At 45.9% G+C, this 19,199-nt stretch overlaps 1 protein-coding gene across 6 annotated transcripts in view; it reads right to left on the bottom strand.

Annotated features, from left to right (window-relative positions):
* Positions 1–19,199, bottom strand: part of TBCK (TBC1 domain containing kinase) — a 185,255-nt gene that overhangs the window by 52,693 nt on the left and 113,363 nt on the right. For all 6 annotated transcript variants that reach the window (XM_075929695.2, XM_075929700.2, XM_075929699.2 and 3 more), the window contains one exon: positions 17,028–17,203. In XM_075929695.2, coding sequence (XP_075785810.2) covers positions 17,028–17,203 — 176 coding nt within the window. The remainder of the gene's footprint in view (positions 1–17,027; positions 17,204–19,199) is intronic.

Raw genomic sequence — 19,199 nt, 5'->3', positions numbered from 1 at the left:
TGAGGGGAACTATAAGGTACAGAAAGAAGCATCCAACATTGTTTAAACCAACAAGGAGTGCAAGATTGTTTCTTCCTATGAAGTTCTCTTTCTGGGTAGGTGACAGGGAGACATCCCTTTTGTGATAACATAGGAAATCCCTGGACAGAAATCACAATCAGAAGAATCATCCTCAACACAGATACAAAATGGGGCAGACAATGAGAATCAGGAAGCCAGTATTCCCTCTAAGTTCCTCTGCAGCACAGCTTCATAGGTGATTAATCAGCCCAGCCTAGTCAGAGGCTCAGGGCTCCAGAGCTGACTGACTGGGCGGGCTGATTAATCACCAGTGAAGCTGTGCTGCCCTGCAACTTAGAGGGAACACTGCTGAGAGGTACTGCAGGAAGACAAGGTCTCAGTGAGCTAATATACTGCTTGGTACCATGAGAACTACAGCTCATCTGAAGCAAATAAGTACTTGTGGTATCTGAACTTTGGCAGCACTGAGCATACCTGATCCAAGGTTAAAAGGCTCTACAATTGGCAAAGAAAACTAGCGCGCCAACCACTTTGGTTAATCTGTTTTGAAAAGTAGTGTTAGTACCAAACCTGCAGTTTGCTCAGGTGAAACATGTCTGGAGATTGATGTTGATGGTTTCTAGAACATCAGCGTAGCAGCCTGGGATACCAATTTAGGCATCCAAAGATGGCACAAATTTCTTCAGGGCAGAGTGCTTAGCATCTCTTGTGGAACCATCATATTTGGTTTGCACTAAAGATGGACTGGATACTGAAGTATGCTTCAGAGGGGTAGCCGTGTTAGTCTGGATCTGCAAAAGTGACAAGGAGTCCTGTAGCACCTTACAGACTAACATATGTATTGGAACATAAGCTTTCATGGGCAAAGACCCACTTCATCTGATGCATGAAGTATGCTTGGCACTGTGCTCCTGTAAAACGTACCTTAATGGTGCCTGAGGTCTTCAAAATGATCATTTTCTTTGAAAATGGATCTCAGATGGGAGATCTAGAACACACCTCTTCCTTGCAGTCTTAGTTCGCGTGGGTGCCCTCCTCTTACAAAGATCTCAGTGAACAGGACATGGCACTGAATCAGGGATGTTAAAATTAGATGAATCAACTAATCGAATAGTCATTGGAATTTCCATCGACTAGTCAATAAGGGCACTTCCGCACTGAGGAGCCTGCTGCGCTGTTGCTACATTTCAAAGGTGGAAGTGCCGCATGGCGTTCTTCCTTTGAAATGTACAAGAGCCCCAGCAGGGCTCTCATGCATTGAAACCCTGTGTGGAAGGGCCTGGGGCCAGCGGAGACTCTCGTACATTTCAAAGGTGGAACATTGCTGCTGCGCTCCTGTCCCTCCCATGGAGGTGATAGAGGCAGAGGGGCCGGGGGGAGAAGCGACAAGTCAATTAGTCGCTTACATCCCTATACTGGATGGACCACTAAATACATTTAAAAGCAACTGTAGATTCCTTTGAACCTGTATCAGAGACTAGCCTCAGTACTTGCTCCCTCATAAAGAATCTAAATTTGATCTCCCTGTTTTGTCGAGATCTGCTTTTAAATCATGTGCATATGTTACACTATAAAGTGTGTGGGTCTCCTGCAAACAGCAGAGACTAAGGTTGCCAATTCTGACTGAAGCTATTCCAGGAGATTCCCTTGCACCCCCAAACATAAGGTAGTATAATATCATAGTAACGTCTCCCAGATTACTTTCAATAGTCACTGGGAGATTGATGCTGATTCACTGACACTCCAGGCTACTCCTGGAGGGTGGGCCAACCTGGGAGACATACCTAGAATGTCTATCGCTAATTAGAACTAATTCCTGAAAGGTGGCAGTTCTTGAAACCTGGTGATCCTGGCAGACCATGGCAAAGGCAACAATAACCACTCTCAAGAACAGACTCTCAGGTCACAAGTGAAGGAAGAGGTGTTTGAAGGAAAAAAAACCCACCGTAGCCATATGAAAACTATCAAACCAATAAAATAACTAAGTTAAATAACTATACTATACAAACACTGAAGTCAGCATGCTTGATACTCCATCTGAGGTTGTACTGCAGCCTATTGAATGGGGACATATTTCTCTCTCCTTCAGATTATCTCTTAGTGCAGGGTTACGTACAAGATAGGGACTGTAGGTTTGTTCTTAAGTTGAATCTGTATGTAAGTCGGAACTGGCGTCCAAATTCAGCCGCTGCTGAAACTGATCAGTTTCAACAGTGGCTGAATCTGGATGCCAGTTCTGTCTTACATACAGATTCAACTTAAGAACCCCAGGCGCCCCCAAGTCAGCTGCTGCTGAAACTGATCAGCGGCTGATTCCAGGAAGCCGGGGGCAGAGCAACTCTGCCTCAGGCTTCCTGTAGTCAGCCGCTGATCAGTTTCAGCAGCGGCTGACTTGGGGATGCCTGGGGCAGAGCAGCTGGGGTGCTGCCGGGTTGGTCCAGTAGCGCCGAGGAGCGGCACTGCGGGATCAACCCAGCAGCGCCCCAGCTGCTCTACCTCAGGCGTCGTGGGCAGAAAAGCCTGGTCTGCTGGGGGAGAGGGGGCACTAGCTGCGGCCCCCCCGCCCCCCCAGCAGACCAGGGAGACGCGGAGCAAAGCCGCAGAGGACGCCTGCAGTGCGACAGCCGTGGCGTGCCTGGGCTGTCCCGCTGCGGGTGTCCTCCATGGCTTTGCTCCGCGTCTCCCTGGTCTGACCAGTAGACCAAGGAGACGGGGAGCAGCTTTTCTCGCCCCGGAGAACGCGGGCGGCGGGACCGTGGCTCATTTGGGCGTCCCGCCGCTCCTGTCCTCCGGTGAGAGAAAGGCCCCGTTCGTAACTGCGGATCCGACATAAGTCGGATCCGCGTAACTCAGGGACTGCCTGTAGAGACCTATTTTATGGCTGAAAGTAAACTTCGTGTTTTGGAAGTCTATGGAGGAGGCAGGTTTCTGAACCTTTTAATGCAGCTGAAATTACTTTCTTCTTCTTACTGACATCTAAAGTAATGTTAAGGGTAAAAAACAGGTTTCGTTTTACCAGCTGCTAGTTTGAGAAGAAAAATACTTAACCGGGGGAAACTTCTAATTTTATGAGTAACCAGAGTACTGTAACATGCAGATACTTGCTGTGCAAATATTTAGATAGTCAATTAAAAAAAGCACTCAAGAGACAAACTCAAGCAGCTCAGTGGAAAAATATAAATATATAAGGAGACAGCCAGTGTTTAAACACACTAAACACTTGAAAAAGTAAAGTAATAAAAATACCCCAATAATACATCCTATGATTTTCCATCAAGTGTGCAATTTTCCATCTGTAAATGTAACCCATCATAAAACTGGATACCAGGTTAATAGAGAAACAAGCATACTACAGAAGCAATATGCTTGCTTTAAGAAGTAGGGAAGGCAGATAGGGGTCATGAGAAATTTGCTTGTAAGAGCTAGGTTTGCAAGTAAATACACTGTGGATTTTTTGAAATCCACTCCTGATTGCGTTGCACGCGGAAGATTAAAATCTGGCTCCATTACTAGCCATGTCAGCAAATTTTCCTTGCAGCAGATCTTATTACAAGAGATAGGTGATGAACTGGAAAGACAGATGGCCCTAGAATTATGACTACAATAACATTATTTACATACATCTTTCATCAAAAGAACTCAAACTTTTAGAAACATTACTTAAAGACCAACTTTACTCCTGCTAGCCAGTGGCATAGACAAAATTGGTTTTAAAAGTCTAAGACCCCAATGCATATTATCGTCACTAGACACATTAGCTTTCACATATACATGACTGGAAGTCTGCCAAAAACTACAGATCCCAAAAATGAACATATATATAGAATACACCTTCATACTGAATAGCTTCCCCATAGTACAACTGTTCATAAAATTCATATCCTCATCATCACTAAAACAACTGAATATATTCATGAATCTTTACCTGTAAATTGTTTAATCATTGCTTAAATCACTGTTTTCTTGTACTACTACATGTGCCTGTATCCATCCATCTGTTGTCTCTTGTCTTATGCTTAGTTTACAAGCTCCTTGGAGCTGGGACTCTTTTTGTCTTGTGTTTGTATAGCACCTGGCACAATACGGTCTCTGCTCTAAAGCTGGGTCTCTTAGATGCTATGATCATACAAATAATATTTCAACAAAAAATGTGATGCAGTGGTTTAAAGAACTGGATGAGGAATCAAAAAGTCCCAGTATCTAGCCGTGACTCTAATAATGGTGTCTTCTGTGACATTAAGCAAGTTACAAACTCTCTGCCATCTTTTGTAAAACAGAGAATAGAAAATTCCTTACACAGTATTATCCTTTCTGTTAGCAGCATCTCCCACAGTTTTCATTCCCACAATTTTGTTATGTTTGGGTTGCTCTCCAAACACTACAGTTCCCGGAAGTGGTTCAAAGTTGCAGCACAGTGTGTGCTGGGCAGTCTCCTTTGTTACTGGATGAGTCATTCCAAAGCTGTGTGAAACTTGCAGAAATATATTATTAACATCAGTATCGAATGCCAACCTCATAACTTTGTACAGCAGGCAACTGTCTACTTAAAAACTGTCCAAATAAAAAGCTGACCCCTTAGCTAACAAGCTGGTAGAAATATGGGAGATGCTGCTAGCAGAAAGGAAATTATCCGGTAATAAATTTTCCATTCTGCAGCCCAGCATCTCCCACAGCTCGGTGGGAAACAGAAGTAGAGAGGGATAAGGAGACAGTAAATAAAATAGCTAGAAAAGGAATTCCCCATGAAGTTGGGTCAAAAGGCAACGACAGGCCAACGTTTGGAGTAACAAAGCAATGATGGGACAACACCTGTAGCATTTTCCTGCCAGAAAAGGGCTCTGCAAAGGACAGGAACTCCTTATAAAGGAATTAGTCAATGCTATGTGATGCTCTGCATCTCTCTGTAGCAGATGTACTTGCTTGTCCATCCCATGAGGTTTCTCTAGATCTTGGAACAGGGATGCTGGATACCTTTATAGGTGCCATGGTATATAGTCCAAGCCATATAGAAATAGATAGCTTGGAAGCTCTGAGTCCTTGACACTTCGGATGAAAAGATAAAAACTGTGCCTGATCTTGTGGATTCTGTATGTATGTGTATATATCTATATATAGATAAATATAAATACAGTTTTCTGCAGGATGACAGAGTTACGTCATTATGGCACAGCATCCATAGGGTGCGGGGTAGGAAAGAGCAGGTAAAGCCCAGCCCCCAGCCCCACCCCTTCTGCCTGAGGCCTTGTCCCTGGAGCCAAGCCCCAACCACTGCCAGCCCAGCCCTCCTTGGCAGATGGGGGGAGAGCCAAGCCTAGTTTAAAACGAACAAAAGGAAGTTTTTCTTTACTCAGTGCACAGCCAACCTGTGGAACTCCTTGCTAGAGGATGCGGTGAAGGCTAGAACTTTAACAGGGTTAAAAAAAAGTTACATGGATTCTTGGAGGTTAGGTCCATCAATGGCTATTAGCCAGGATGGGTAGGAATGGTGTCCCTAGCCTCTGTTTCTCTGGAAGTGGGAGACAGGGGAGAGATCACATGAAGATTACCTGTTGTGTTCCCTCCCTCTGGGGCATCTGGTATTGGCCAGTGTTGGCATACAGGATAATGGGCTAGATGGACCTTTGGTCTGACCCAGTATGGCCGTACTTTATGTTCCCCAGCTGCAGGGGACAGAGTCGGGACTGGCACACTGTGTCCTCAGCCTTCCCCAGCTGCCAGGGGCAGCGCCGGGGTTGTTGTGGCCTCGATCAGGCAGTGGGGTTAGGGTTAGGCTGTGGCACAGGAGAGGGGGGAGCAGAGGGAGAAAGGTCCAGGGTTGGTGCATGGCCAGGGTGGGGACAAGGGGAATGTGTGGGCGTACCCCAGCCCTCTTCAGTGGCGGGCAGGGAGAGCTGGGGTTGCCTACCTGCCCAAGGAGGATGGGGTGGAGGAGGTTGGAGAGCATAGCAAGCAGGGGGCACAGCCCCATATTTTAGTGTAATTCTTTAGAGCTCCTATGATGTGGGGCTGGTGTGCGGCCAGGGACAGGGAGGAGGAGAAAGGGCCGGGGCTTGCACACGGCTGGGGTGGGCAGAAAGGCCAGGGCTGGTGTGGGTGTGTCCCAGCCCTTCCCCGGTGGCTGGGGGGAAAAGCCAAGGTTGCCTACCCCCCGAGAGAGGGGGACTAGCCAGTGTAGTGAGAAGGGGGTGCAGCTCCGTAGTTCAGTGTAATTTCTTTAGAGCTTCTCTGACACCTAAGTTGTGTCACAGCTTTTCAGTCAGATGCTGTGGCTTTGGATAGTATGAGAGAAGAATAATCTCCTGCAAGGCATGAAAGAAAAGGCAACTTTGGGAAGAAATGACGGTGAAGCTCTTGGAATCACTTGGTTATGGTGGAGCATGCAGAATAAGGCTCCTTCCTGCATGGTCTGAGGTTGTCACTCGCCTGGTAGCCATAAGAACTGGTTTTGGAGAAGAGACAGAATGCTGAAGTCAGAAGTTCAAAGGGGTGAGCTGTTAAGGTTTTCAACAAGAATAATTAAGTGAGACATTCTGATAACCCTGCTCACTACAGTGACAGGTGAAATTCCCAAGCTCAATACCAATCTGATGTAAAGGGAAATTCCTGCCTGACCCCCATACAACCATCAGTGAGATCCTGCTCATGTGTGCAAGAACCAACCAAGACAAGTGCCTGAGACATTATGCTCAGTAGCCACCCGAGAGCCCCTCTCATACATTGTCATCCCTAGCCATTGGCATCCCATATGCTTCAGAAGGAGATGGACAAAAAACAGTGTTCACCAAAACACATGGAATCCCTTCCTAACTATTGCAGGTGACCAGCTCAAGTTCTGAAGTGTGAGTTCTTAGGAACCAAAAGACAAACCAGAGATGAACCCTTAAAGTTGCTAAGCTCTGCCTGACCCCTATCATCACAGGCAGTCTTGTCATATAAGCAAACTCATAAATGTGCCAAGTTTGCTCTTAAAACAAAATTACGTATTTGGAAGCCACAGCATCTATTGGGATATTGCTTCAGAACTTCACCTTCTCAAGACTGGAAAAGTGTTCATGGTCAGTCCATATCCACCCTTCTTGGTATTTATCTTCCCTAATGTATTTACAGAGAACAATCAAATCTCCTCCTCTCAGCCTTCTTTTTGCTAGGCTAGATAGCCCAGACTCTTTCAGTCTCCTTTCCTAAGACATGTGTGTGCAAGTAAGCTGAAAGAATGCTGAACCTCCATACAATCAGGCTGAAAACTGCCTGGCTAGGACATGAGTTTGAATTGTTTACTTTGAGTCTGCTGTGCCAATCGTGTTCAGCTTTATATGAATCACTTTAAGGAAAGAAAGACGGCCCTACCTGTCTCATTAGCTCTGTCATTTCTACATGTAATGCCAGGCTCATTGTCCTGCTTTGCTTTTTGATGTATGCAACCACAGTCATAATGACTGACTGAACCAGGACACGAATTTCTTCTGGGGTCCTAGTTTGACAGTTCTCTGTTCAGAGACTGATGCTGTGGTTCTTCTGCCCAAAACTTCATATTCTTTATGAGATTTCTGGTCTCAGATATGCTCCCCAACACTTTAGGCTAGCATTTTGTGAACCAAGAACTGGGAGGTATATATGATGCCTCTTGTGGACCTTCACTGGGACTGTCCTGTCTATCATCACAGATTGAATGCTGGTCCACCTGATTTTGGACCAGCATTCAATCTTTCACGTGCTTTGTAAAGGAAAGTTTGGAGCAATGTGACGTGCGATCCTAACCATAGAGTGATTATTGTGCATGACACTCTGAGGCCTAGAGGCTGAAGGCAATGAGCTATGGTTGGCCTTGTGGATTCTAGCAGAATCAATATAAGGGCCTGGATCTTGTAGAATCTTTCAGGTGATGGATAGATTTTTGCCACTGAAGTGCCTATGTCCACTCACAGGCGAGAGAACCTCGTCTAGGAGCTAGATGTTAATTATAAAGTCATGCACTTGCAAAAGACCCAAAGTTCAAACAGCAGTATACTGCAGCCTGGGTCAGAGCTCTGATAAGGATATAGTCTAGAAAGGGCTGAAGATGACCTTCCTGTGACTTGAGTCTGGCTATGATCACCACAAGCACTTTTTTAAAGGCCAGGCAAAAGAGAAGAGATCACAGAATGCTAGAACTGGAAGGACCTCGAGAAATCAAGTCCAGGGCCCTGCCCTTGTGGCAGGACCACGCACCATCTAGATCAGGGGTCAGAAACATTCTCAAACCAAAGAGCCAAACTACATCTAAATTGAGAACAAGTGGTCAACAAAGAGCTGAATAAGAATGCCCATTTGCACGGCTGAAAGTATACAACTTAATATTATTGATAACTGACATAATGATTACCAGTAACTATAGCATAAATGAAACATTTGTACTCAGAAACTTTATTTAATGGGACTTCTGCTGCTGCACCCTTTCACACGTTTATTTGAAGTTTACATCATAACTGGTCAAATCCAGCTTCAGGCACGCATTCAGGCTGTCTTTTGTCAATCTTAAGGCAGGAGTTTGGGTTGAGGTGTATGAAGGGCTCAGGGCAAGGGAAGATTGGCTGCATGATGGATTCAGGGCACAAGGCTGGAGTGTGTGGGGGGTGCAGGACTGTTATGACAGGGGACTGGGGATGTGCAGGTGCAGAAGTCTGGGGAAGTGGGGCCACGAGGGGCTCAGGGCACAGGGTTCAGGTGTATGATGGGCTTAGGATTCGGGTGTGTGGGGGGGAATTCATGAGTGTTATGATGCTGGGGCCAGATGGGGACTGGGCCCCAAATGGGGGCTTGTTGGCTAGCCTTGATTATTAAATAAAATAAAACATTATGTCCAACTCAAAAGTTTTCAATATTGTCTTTATTTATGGCAAGGGCAGGGAACCTTTTATGTGTGAGGGGCTACTGTCGCACAGAAAAATTAGTCGGGGACCGCACAAGTGAGAAGCAAAAAAACGACTGCTCCAAAAATCTCCAACCCTCACTAATGTGGCTCCCAACTGAGACACCTCACTCCCCTGGCACTCCAACCCCATGCAGCAAGTATCTCTCAGGCACGATCTGCAGGCAGCGCTGGAAGAAACTCACATACCGCTCCTTCAGGAAATCCAGCTGCTCCTTGTCCCCAAAGACAAGCTCCTCCGCCAACATCCTAGCCGCTCTACCCATCCAGCCCTGATGAGATCAATGTGCATCACCACCACATCTGGCACAGTCGGATACACGCCCTCATGTTATCTCAGTGTTTGTGTCCGCTGAAACGAGACACGCTCCCTAGATTAAAAGATTATTTTAAAAACTAGGAAAGCTCAGGGCTTTCTCTACATAATCCCACACAAGAAGCCAGTGTTGGCTCCAATCTTAGGGGGCAGGAAAGGGCACAATGCTGGATCGCTAGCACAGGCTCCCCATTTCAAGTGGAAGAACGAGGAGTAAGCTGAGCTTGAGCCACGAGCCATATTTTGCTCCTAAGTGAGCCATATATGGCTCGCAAGCCATAGGTTGCCAACTCCTGGTCTAGAGATCAACCTAATAGATGTCTATTCAACCTGCTCTTAATTATCTCCAGTGATGGAGATTTCACAACTCACTAGGCCAACCTTTTTACACCCAAGATCACTTTTTAAATGACAGACCAAGCCAAGATCTACCGCTCCGCCCCTTCCTTGAAGCCCCGCCCTCTCTAGTCTCCTTCTCTCCATCACTTGCTATCCCCAATCCTTATACTGCTGCTTTTTTTAAAAGGTTTTTCCAACATTTGGAAGAGGTTTTTCAACATTTGGAAGTGGTGCTCAACCAGGGTGCACCACGCTCCATGTGGGCTCGTGCAGAGAAGAAGCTGCCTGGCCAGCTGGCTGTGGCCTTCAGCCCGGAGGAGGCTGAACCGCGCTCCAGCTGATTGGGCAGCTTCCCCTCTGCGCCTGCCCACGTGGAGCTTGGTGCACCCTGGCTGAGAGCCATGGGCAGCTGTCCGGGAAGCCGCTTCTCTTCACTCCTGCCCAGCTGCCCTGTGCTCAGCACGGGAAGCTTGCTCCAGCGTAGCTGAAAGCCACAGTCAGCTGGCTGGGGTGTTTCAGCCCTCTCCACCTCCCAGCTCCCACCATTCCTCGCAGATACTCACCTGTGTTGTTGCTCGGTGAGTAGCTGCTCCTCAAATGAGGAAATCTAATGTAAATGTACTGCGCAGGCGCGCAGTTCAGAGAGGGCTCAAGAGCTACTCTTAGAGCCCCTGAGATCTATCGGTAGATCGCAATCTACTGGTTGGTGACCACGGAACTAGGCAATTCAGTCCAGTGTTTAACCACCCTGACAGGAAGTTTTTCCTAATGTCCAACCTAAACCTCCCTTGTTGCAGTTTAAGCCCATTGCTTCTTGTCCTTTCCTCAAAGGCCAAAGGGAACAACTGTTCTCCCTCCTCCTTGAAAACTACCATCAGTCTTCTCTTTTCTAAATTAAACAAATCTAATTCTTTCCATCTTCCCTCATAGGTCATGTTCTCTAAACCTTTAATAATTTTTTTGCTCTTCTCTGGACCTTCTCTAATTTCTCAACATCCTTCTTGAAACGTGGTGCCCAGAACTGGACACAATACTCCAACTGAGTCCTGATCAGTGCAGAGTAGAAGGGAAGAATGACTTCTCATGTCTTGCTCACAACACGCCTGTTAATGCATCCCAGAATCATGTTTGCTTTTTTTGCAACAGTGTCACACTGTTGACTCATATTTAGCTTGAGGTCCACTATGATCCCTAGATCTCTTTCTGCAGTACTCCTTCCTAGATATTTGCTTCTCATTCTGTATTTGTGAAATTGATCACTCCTTCCTAAATTGAGTACTTTGCATTTGTCTTCATTAAACTTCATCCTATTTAACTCAGATCATTTCTCTAGTTTGTCCAGATCATTTTGAATTATGACCTTATCCTCCAAAGCACTAGCAACTCTTCCCAGCTTGGTATCATCTGCAAAATTAATGAACATGCTTTCTATGCCATCATCTAAATTGTTGTTGAAGATATTGAAAAGAACTGGTCCCAGATCAGATCCCTATAGAACTCTACTTGTTACGCTCTTCCAACATGTCTATGAACCATTAATAACTACTCTCTGAGAACGGTTATCTAGCCAATTATGTAGCCACCTTATAGTAGTCCCATCGAGGTTATATATCCCTAGTTTACTGACAAGAAGGTAATGTAAGACCGTATTAAATGCTTTACTAAAGTCTAGGTATACCACGTCCACCGTTTCTCCCATAGCCACAAGACTTGTTACCCTATCAGACTGGTTTGACATAATATGTTCTTTCACATTATTATCTTCCAGTTGTTTGCAGATGAATTCCTTAATTACTTGCTCCATATCTTCCCTGGCACAGAAGTTAAACTGACTAGTCTGTAGTTGCCTGGGTTGTTCTTATTTCCCTTTTTATAGATGGACACTACATTTGCCCTTTTCCAATCTTCTGGAATTTCTCCTGACTTCCATGATTTTTCAAAGATGATAGCGAAAGGCTCAGATCCCTCCTCTATCAGCTCCTTGAGAATTCTAGGATGCATTTCATCAGGCCGTAGTGACTTGAAGACATCTAACTCTTCTAAGTAATTTTTAATTTGTTCTTTTTTTTATTTTAATTTCTAAACCTACCCCATCCATTTCCACAAGCATTCACTATATTAGGCACCCCGTCACACTCAAACTTCTTGGTATAAACAAACAAAAAAGTCAAGTAGCTCTGCAATTTCCAAGTTTTCAGTTATTGTTTCTCCCTCTTCACTGAACAATGGGCCTACCACCCTGTCCTTGGTTTTCCTCTTGCTTCTAATAAGTTTTTAGAATGTCTTCTTGTTTACCCTTTATGTCTCTAGCTAGATTGAGCTTGTTTTGTACCTTGGCCTTTCTAATCTTGCCCCTGCATACTTGTGTTGTTTGCTTATATTCATCCTTCGAAATTTGACTTCAAAATAATTTCTCATGGTGACTTCGACTTTACTGTCTCTTAGACCTTAGGACACGATTTCCTTTCTGAAGGAATAACCCTGTCCTACAGCCAGGGATGCTCCTGCAGCATCAGCCTTTGCAACTTCAATAAGAAGTTGGCTTAGAACCAATGGTTAATATGTTTACTGATGTTAATATGTTTTCCCATTCCTTATTGATGACTCCCTCAAAGGAGTACAGGTTGTACCTTCCTTAACCAGAACTCTGTGGTCTGGCAAAATCCGTGGTTCAGCATGGACTACAGATGTTCCTGGACCACAGAGCCCAGGAACAGGGAGGTCAAGCAGTGGAGCAGCAGCCACATAGGGGGCACTGGCAACTCAACCGGGAGCCCATTGTCGGGGAAGAGGGCAGGGAAGAGCAGCACAGTGGGGAGTTCTGGCTCCAGTGGAGCTTTCTAGCCCCAGTGGCCAGTGAGCTCCAGTCCAGCAGCAGCTGTGGAGCTCTGACCCCAGTAGCAGCCAAGGAGCTCTGGCTCCAGCAGCCCAGAGCCCCTGTCCCAGCCTCAGCGGTAGCCAAGAACCTCCAGCCCTGTCCGCAAAGCCGGGCAGCTGTGGAGCTCCAGCTGTGGCATTCCGAACCTGACCGTGGTGGGGTCGGTGGCCTCTAGAGAACCCTGAGGGGATTGGGGCAGCAACAGGGGAAGGTTGGAGCTCTAGGCCGGTGGTAGCATGGGCCATGAGGGGAAAGACCTTCCCTGGTGCAGCAAATCCCCTCGTTTGGGACCTGTCAGTCAGATACCAAGGGTGCCAGACCAGTGAGGTCCAACCCGAACAAGGAAATTGCTGTCAAGAAAGAAGATTTTGAAGGATAGTATTTGCTTTGAGGCTCATGTTAAGGCTCTTGTTCAGGTTGGTCTGGGTTATGACCACTATCTTTTTATTGTGCATGGCCCCAAACTTCCCTGAGGAAGAAAAATGTTGGTGCTCTTTTTCTACATTCTGCTGGATCTTGTTTTTAAGTTATGGAATTACTGCAAAGGATTACAGTCCACAAAGGCAAAGCTAATGTGCAACTTCTCTCTGGTTTTATATTTTGTTTTTCACTTTCCTGAGGAGATTATAGAAGTTCTCTCCATAGTTCTTGGTAAGGTGCGCACTTGCACGACCGTACACAAAAAATTCTTCCCCCACCCAATTCCTCTGGAGAGCTGCATGGCAGGCAGCTGCTCCCGTGGGTGTGGCCTGCTGAGATAGCATGGTGGGGACCAGGACCTACCAGGGGCATATGGGGGCAGGTCAGGAGAAAGAGGAAGGCACCAAGGGACAGGGTGCAGGAGAGACAAATGCCAGGGGGCCAAGTGGAGACAATGAGGAAAAGGGCAGGAGGGGAGGTGCCAGTGGGAGAGGGGACTGGGTGACGCTGGGAGAGGAGAGCGTAAGGGCATTGGGAGCTGTATGTTGTGCAGGCCTGATTTAATTTAAAAATTCTTAATAAAGTATCACCCCCTCCCAATCTACCCTCGAGGCTAGGATGCCAGGTGTCTGGTTTTCTACCGGACAGTCCGATATTTGCACTCTCTGCCCAGTAAAAAAAAATTCAGAAAATATCAGACATGTGCAATGACTGGTATTTTCTGAATTTCCAGCTGGGCAGCGGACAGAATCTGGTGGTGCCTCCTGTGGTTGTGTGCTGAAGCCAGGCGGTGTGGGTTTTTTTTGTATGCCTGACTGTAGCGGGGTTTCCGCTGCACCACAGCGCCCCTGCCGTCTGCTCGGGGAATTATATCTGCCAGCAGGTGGCGCGGTCTCTTCGGGACACTGCCCTCCGGCAATGTCCACAATAGCCTGAGCTTTTTCCCTCCTTCCGGGGGATGTTGTTAGTTGTAGGTCGGTAGGCCTTTCGGAGGCGGTTCCTCCGCCCTGGCCCAATGGGTAGATAGTCCGCCCTATGGCCCTACCGTGCCTTAAAACAGTCCGAGTCTGTGAGTCTATCTCCGGCCTTACTTCAGGTCGGGGTGAGAGACAATAGTTCAGGGGCCCGGCCTTGCTTCAGGCCCGGGCCATGGGGGAAGAAATTCTCCGTATACTCAAGTCCCTTAACTCAGTTAGGGCCGGGCAACAGTCCTAGTCCTGGCCCTTTTAAAAGGTCCGGTCCAGATCCTGGCCAGGTACCAAGACCACCATACGGAGGCCCAGGCCCTCGAGCAGGGCAACAAATGGCAGCAAACCACCGTAAGCTGAGCCGGCCCTAACCCAAGGCAGGGCCGCAGACAAACACCCACGTTTGTAGACGCTCCTAGTTCAAGAGCTGGGCAGGTAGTGCACCTGCAGCAGTGGCAAAGGGGGGAGACTGCCACCCGGTTAGTGGGTGGCAGGGGGAGGGGGCGCAGGCCCACCCACCTCACTGCGCCCCGGCCCAGGGGCCCTGAATGCAGCAGTGGGCTCCAGCCCGCAACTTGCTGGCCTAGGGCAGTTCTCAGCCCATGCAACCCCCTGGGCCGCTTCTTGTCTCCCCCTTCACTGGTACCTGTACCTCCAGCAGGTCTGAGCAGGGAGTCGAGGCGCTGTCGTCCCAGCAGGGTCCGGCTGGCCCAATCCAGGGGTCAAGGGGTTGGAACCCCGCAGCGTCCCGCGGGCGCACCCGGCCCCGGCGTTCCAGTACCCATCGGGGTTCCAGCTGGTCCAGCGGCTCGGGCCAGTCCTCGGGGTCCCCGGGAGGTTCCGCTGGCTGGCTTGGCCAGGCCTCAGTAGCCCTGGCAGGGAAGCCTTGGCTGGCTTCCGAGGCGGCCGCTGAGGGCGGCCTAGCCCGGGTCTTAGCCTCCCCAGGCAGGAGCTCCAGACAGGCCACCGGCTCCTTCAGAGGCTGGGCCCTGACTGAGCTCCCTGGCAGCCTTCTTATAGTCCTAGCCCCGCCCTTTGACTTCCGGTCAGGTGAGGGGGCGGGGCTAGGCTGGGCCCAAAATGGCTCCCAGAGGGGTTCCTCCGCCTCTGGCTCAGTGGGTGGCCATTCCACCCCACTACACTGACACATGTGGTTTTTTTTTGCTTGACAAAAATTTTTAACCCGCATGTTTGGTATTTTTTGGGAGAGCATCTGCCAACCCTACTTGCGGCCCACAGCTGTTTTCTTTGGAGTAATGTGGCCCTCACCGCTTTCTGAGTTGTGCAGGCCTAACCTACCGCATGGCGGGGGCGGGGGGAGGGGAGAGAGAGGTGTCTGCTCCGGCAGCAGGGAATGGGACATGCTGCATGGGGGAGGGGTTCTGCTCCAGCAGCTGGGAATGTATAGCAGGGGGTGCCACAGTGGTACACATCCAAACTAGTGCACATGACCTCAATATTGGTGCACAAGCCAAAACTCACTCTGCTCACGGTTGGAAAAATCATACAGGGAACACTGGTTCCATCCTCCATTTTTGTATTACAATGTAAACCAAAAATATTGAAATATTTGTGATTGCCAGAGGATAAGCACGTCTAAGTACACTTAAGCCACACACGTCATTGCCTTCATATTTGAATGGTTAGAAAGAAAAGGTGGAAGCAACTCTAATGGCCTAATATAACTAGCTGAATAATAATGCACCTTGTACAAGCATCTATCTTACAATTGTAATGCAAGCTTGGAAAGCATTCTGATTCAAGAGATGACCAAGAAATAAACCAGATAAAAATCTTCCTCAAAACTCAACAGGATATGTGAACACTCACTAGTGAAGGAAAGTTTAAAATAGTTCAGTGTCCTTAATCTAATGTATATTTGACAATGAAAAAAACGATGTCTAGAATAAAAGAAGCTACAAAGGGACATCTGGAAATTATTTTTGCCAAGCAAAACTGCTACAGAGTATAGATCTCTTTGTGAAAAAATGTGACTCATTCACATACTATTACCCAAGGTCTGCTCACTTACAAGGTCTGAACTACAACTGTAACTTGACATGCCAGATGAAAAAAGCAGTCAGAAATGACCATAGCCTGTCTTGCATTAGAGCAGAGTCTTCTGATCCTCTCAAGGACACTTTATGGTCTTCATTATTCTTTGTCAGTAGCTAGAGCTTGCTCATAGTCCTGCAGCCAGACCTTCGATAACACACTGTTATGAAAGAGCTGAAAGAGTGAAGATGGGGTAGGAGGCGGCCCTGGCACAAAATAAAATAATTTTACTGGCACATTCCTTTAGGTAGCTTTAGGATGAAAATGGTACTAAACCAAAGTTAAGAGATCATACTGATATAAAAATCACAAAGCTCAGTGTATACAGGTGGGAAGGAAGGAACTGCCTTCACTAAGATGCTATTCTTTCATTCAATGCAATAAACTGTTTCTCAAAGCACAACACATACCTCAACCTTCAACAGTCCCAAGTGTTTGGAACATGGGTTGCCGGCAGGGCAGCCAATCCCTCAGAACTGGCATAATGGCAGACTGAGAAGAAGAGACTTAGGTCCTCTGTATTTGGGACCTCAAAGCTCTACTCTTAGCTCTGCTTGGAGTGAATCTGTCATCCTCTTACCTGCACCATGGTTAATTCAAATCAATACCACTAATCCCTCACTTTCATGGGCACTAATGGATTACAAAATGTAGAAAGAAATCAATTAACATACAAACCATTTATTAAACACACACACACACACACACACACACACACACACACACACACACACACACACCACCCAGTTTCCTATAAAGCAATATTGCCAGTCTTTCATGATGAACATCTTCCTAACATACCTTTTAGAGAAATCCTATTTTCAAAAGATATAAGGCATTTTAAAACAAATATAAAAGTCTGTATTGTAGACAGCACATTCTTAGGGGCTGAGACTGTCAATTATGTGTGTACACAATGTTTAGCACAATGATTTGAGATTTTTAGGCATTAATGAACTAATAAAAGCTTAATAATGAAGTATTGAACTAAAAACGGCCAAATTTGAATTATAATACAGTGATAGAGGTGTGATTTTTTTAATGTTTACCTTTTCAGAAGTACCCTTAACAATACACCTTTTTCCTGGAGGAGCTAGGAAAAAATAATCTTAAAACACTCACCAGGTCACTTTTAGATACATCCTGATAATCTGCTGAGAAGCATGACATTGAATCTCTTGAGCCGTTGCCCTCACTGGTTTGCTTTGGAGGCTGTGCATGTTGCCTGTATGTTGCACTCTTAGGGGTCCAGCAAAAAAGGTTGACCGATTCACGGACACAACGTTCAATGTCGATTTCTGACCAGGTATTGAAAAACAAGCAAAAACCCAAATATGAACATTAGTAAAATCAGTTAGACCAGTGAAACTATTGCTGAAAAAATATCTTCCATTTTCCATTTAGTAGCCATATAGTTAATTTTCATTCAAAAGCCATTGCTTTACTGACAAATTATATAAGGATTAATTTTATCGCTACTGAAATGCAGCCACCTTGGGAATGTAAAGTGACAGCAAAGTTACACTATACAACTGTGTAAGACAGGTAGGGAAAAATAACCCATAACCAACTGAAACTATAGGGATATTTTAGTAGATGAATTTAATAACTTATATAGTAATGTACTTTGATAAAATTTCTCGGCATACTATAAACCAAAATGCCTTTAAATGTATATGTACAACAGAAAACAAGTCAAGTAACATCTATTTACATGATGCTTGAACTTTCAGACAGCCCAAAAACCAATGCCCTAGGTATCATGGTTACAGTTGCTAAAACCTATTATTTCCAGATTGAAAGAGTTCAGTGAAACAGGTACAGAATTTGAACTTCGCGTGGCCTGCTATTTTTGACAAAGCGATATGCTTTCTGTCTACTTGGAAACAGGAAATTTCAACATTATTTCATGCTTGATGGCACACAAAATGGATCTTATTCTTACTTTGAATTCAATCAAAAAATGGCTGCAGCTTAAAGAATAGCATACTGGCTGCAACGTTACTGAATTTTTGGGAGGACAGGGGAATGCTTTAAAAATATAAAATAAGCTATCACAAGCTGCAAATCAGCAAAGCAGAATGAAGGAACAGGTTAGCAAAAGTGATCCCATCACAAACTTTATTTCAAAAGTGATAACATCAGGGTTATCTACCTTCTGAAAGCAAGGTTGTTGTAGATCTGACCAAAGCAGTTAATAAGGGTACACGGTTTCTTTAGCACAGCAAAAGGACCAGCTGATATGTTTCATCTGATAATGGGACAAATACACAAGAGTGCAAATTTATTCTCAGCTGCATATTATGACAGCCTGACACAGTACACACAACATGACATTAATACAACCAGTTCTGGAGACCTCTGGCAAGGCAAGCAACACCACCAAGTTTAGAGCGGAACATAAGGTAGAATATTTCAGTTAGACAGAACTACTTATTCCAATTTTTTTTTATTCATGATAAAGGCTTAGCCTGTTCAGGAAGCCATCCTTATTCAGGAAGAGTGCTTACCTTTTAACCACAAACTAAAGTCCTCTTAAAGTCATTGTGCTTAAATGCTTTCTTGACTGAGGGGCTTAATAAATACTGGCAGCTAAGAACTCCTGAGTTCTAACAGCAGTTCTAGCCAAGCATCCTGCTTAGGCCATAAAATCACAGCCTCCCTGCATCCGCTCTAAACTTGGGGAACCTAAGGCCTGGGGGGCAGATGTGGCCCCTGGCTTGCCTGAATCTGGTCCCCCAGGCTTGGGGAGCCCACACTGATGCTCCAGAACTTAGCCATCCCCCACGGAGTTGGATCACACAAAATCTACTAGCCTGGGCCCACCAAGGCTCTGGTATGTGAGGGAAATGTGAGGAGAGTCCTTCTCCTTAACGAGTGTTTGTTTTTTTCTGGCCTCTCACTTGTGAGTGGCCCCTGACTGATTTTTCTGTGGGTCAGCAGCCCCAGACCCAAAAAATGTTCCCACCCATGAGCTGAAGTGCATTCATGCAGGATCATACTTCTTGGGGTATTATGAATCAAGTTATTTGGCACCAAGATGTGCTCTTTATATATTTCATTTCTGATTTTTCATTTTATAGTTGACTTGATAAAAAGTTTTTGTTTACTAACATCTTCCAGGAAAACCTGAGACAACAGAGAAACTAATGTACGCTTTCTGATTTAAGAACAATTTGAAAAACTGCACCAATTTTATAGTTCAGAATTCAGGCTCCAATGCATTGGTATTATACAGTTTGTTCACATTTTAAAAGACTCAGTTGATTGGGATAGAGATGAAAATTTCAACTG

This window comes from Pelodiscus sinensis, chromosome 4 (genome assembly GCF_052426305.1).
Source record: "Pelodiscus sinensis isolate ZL-2025 chromosome 4, ASM5242630v1, whole genome shotgun sequence".
NCBI classification, from domain to species: Eukaryota; Metazoa; Chordata; order Testudines; family Trionychidae; genus Pelodiscus; species Pelodiscus sinensis.
This window is presented reverse-complemented; position numbering and strand designations above follow the sequence as displayed.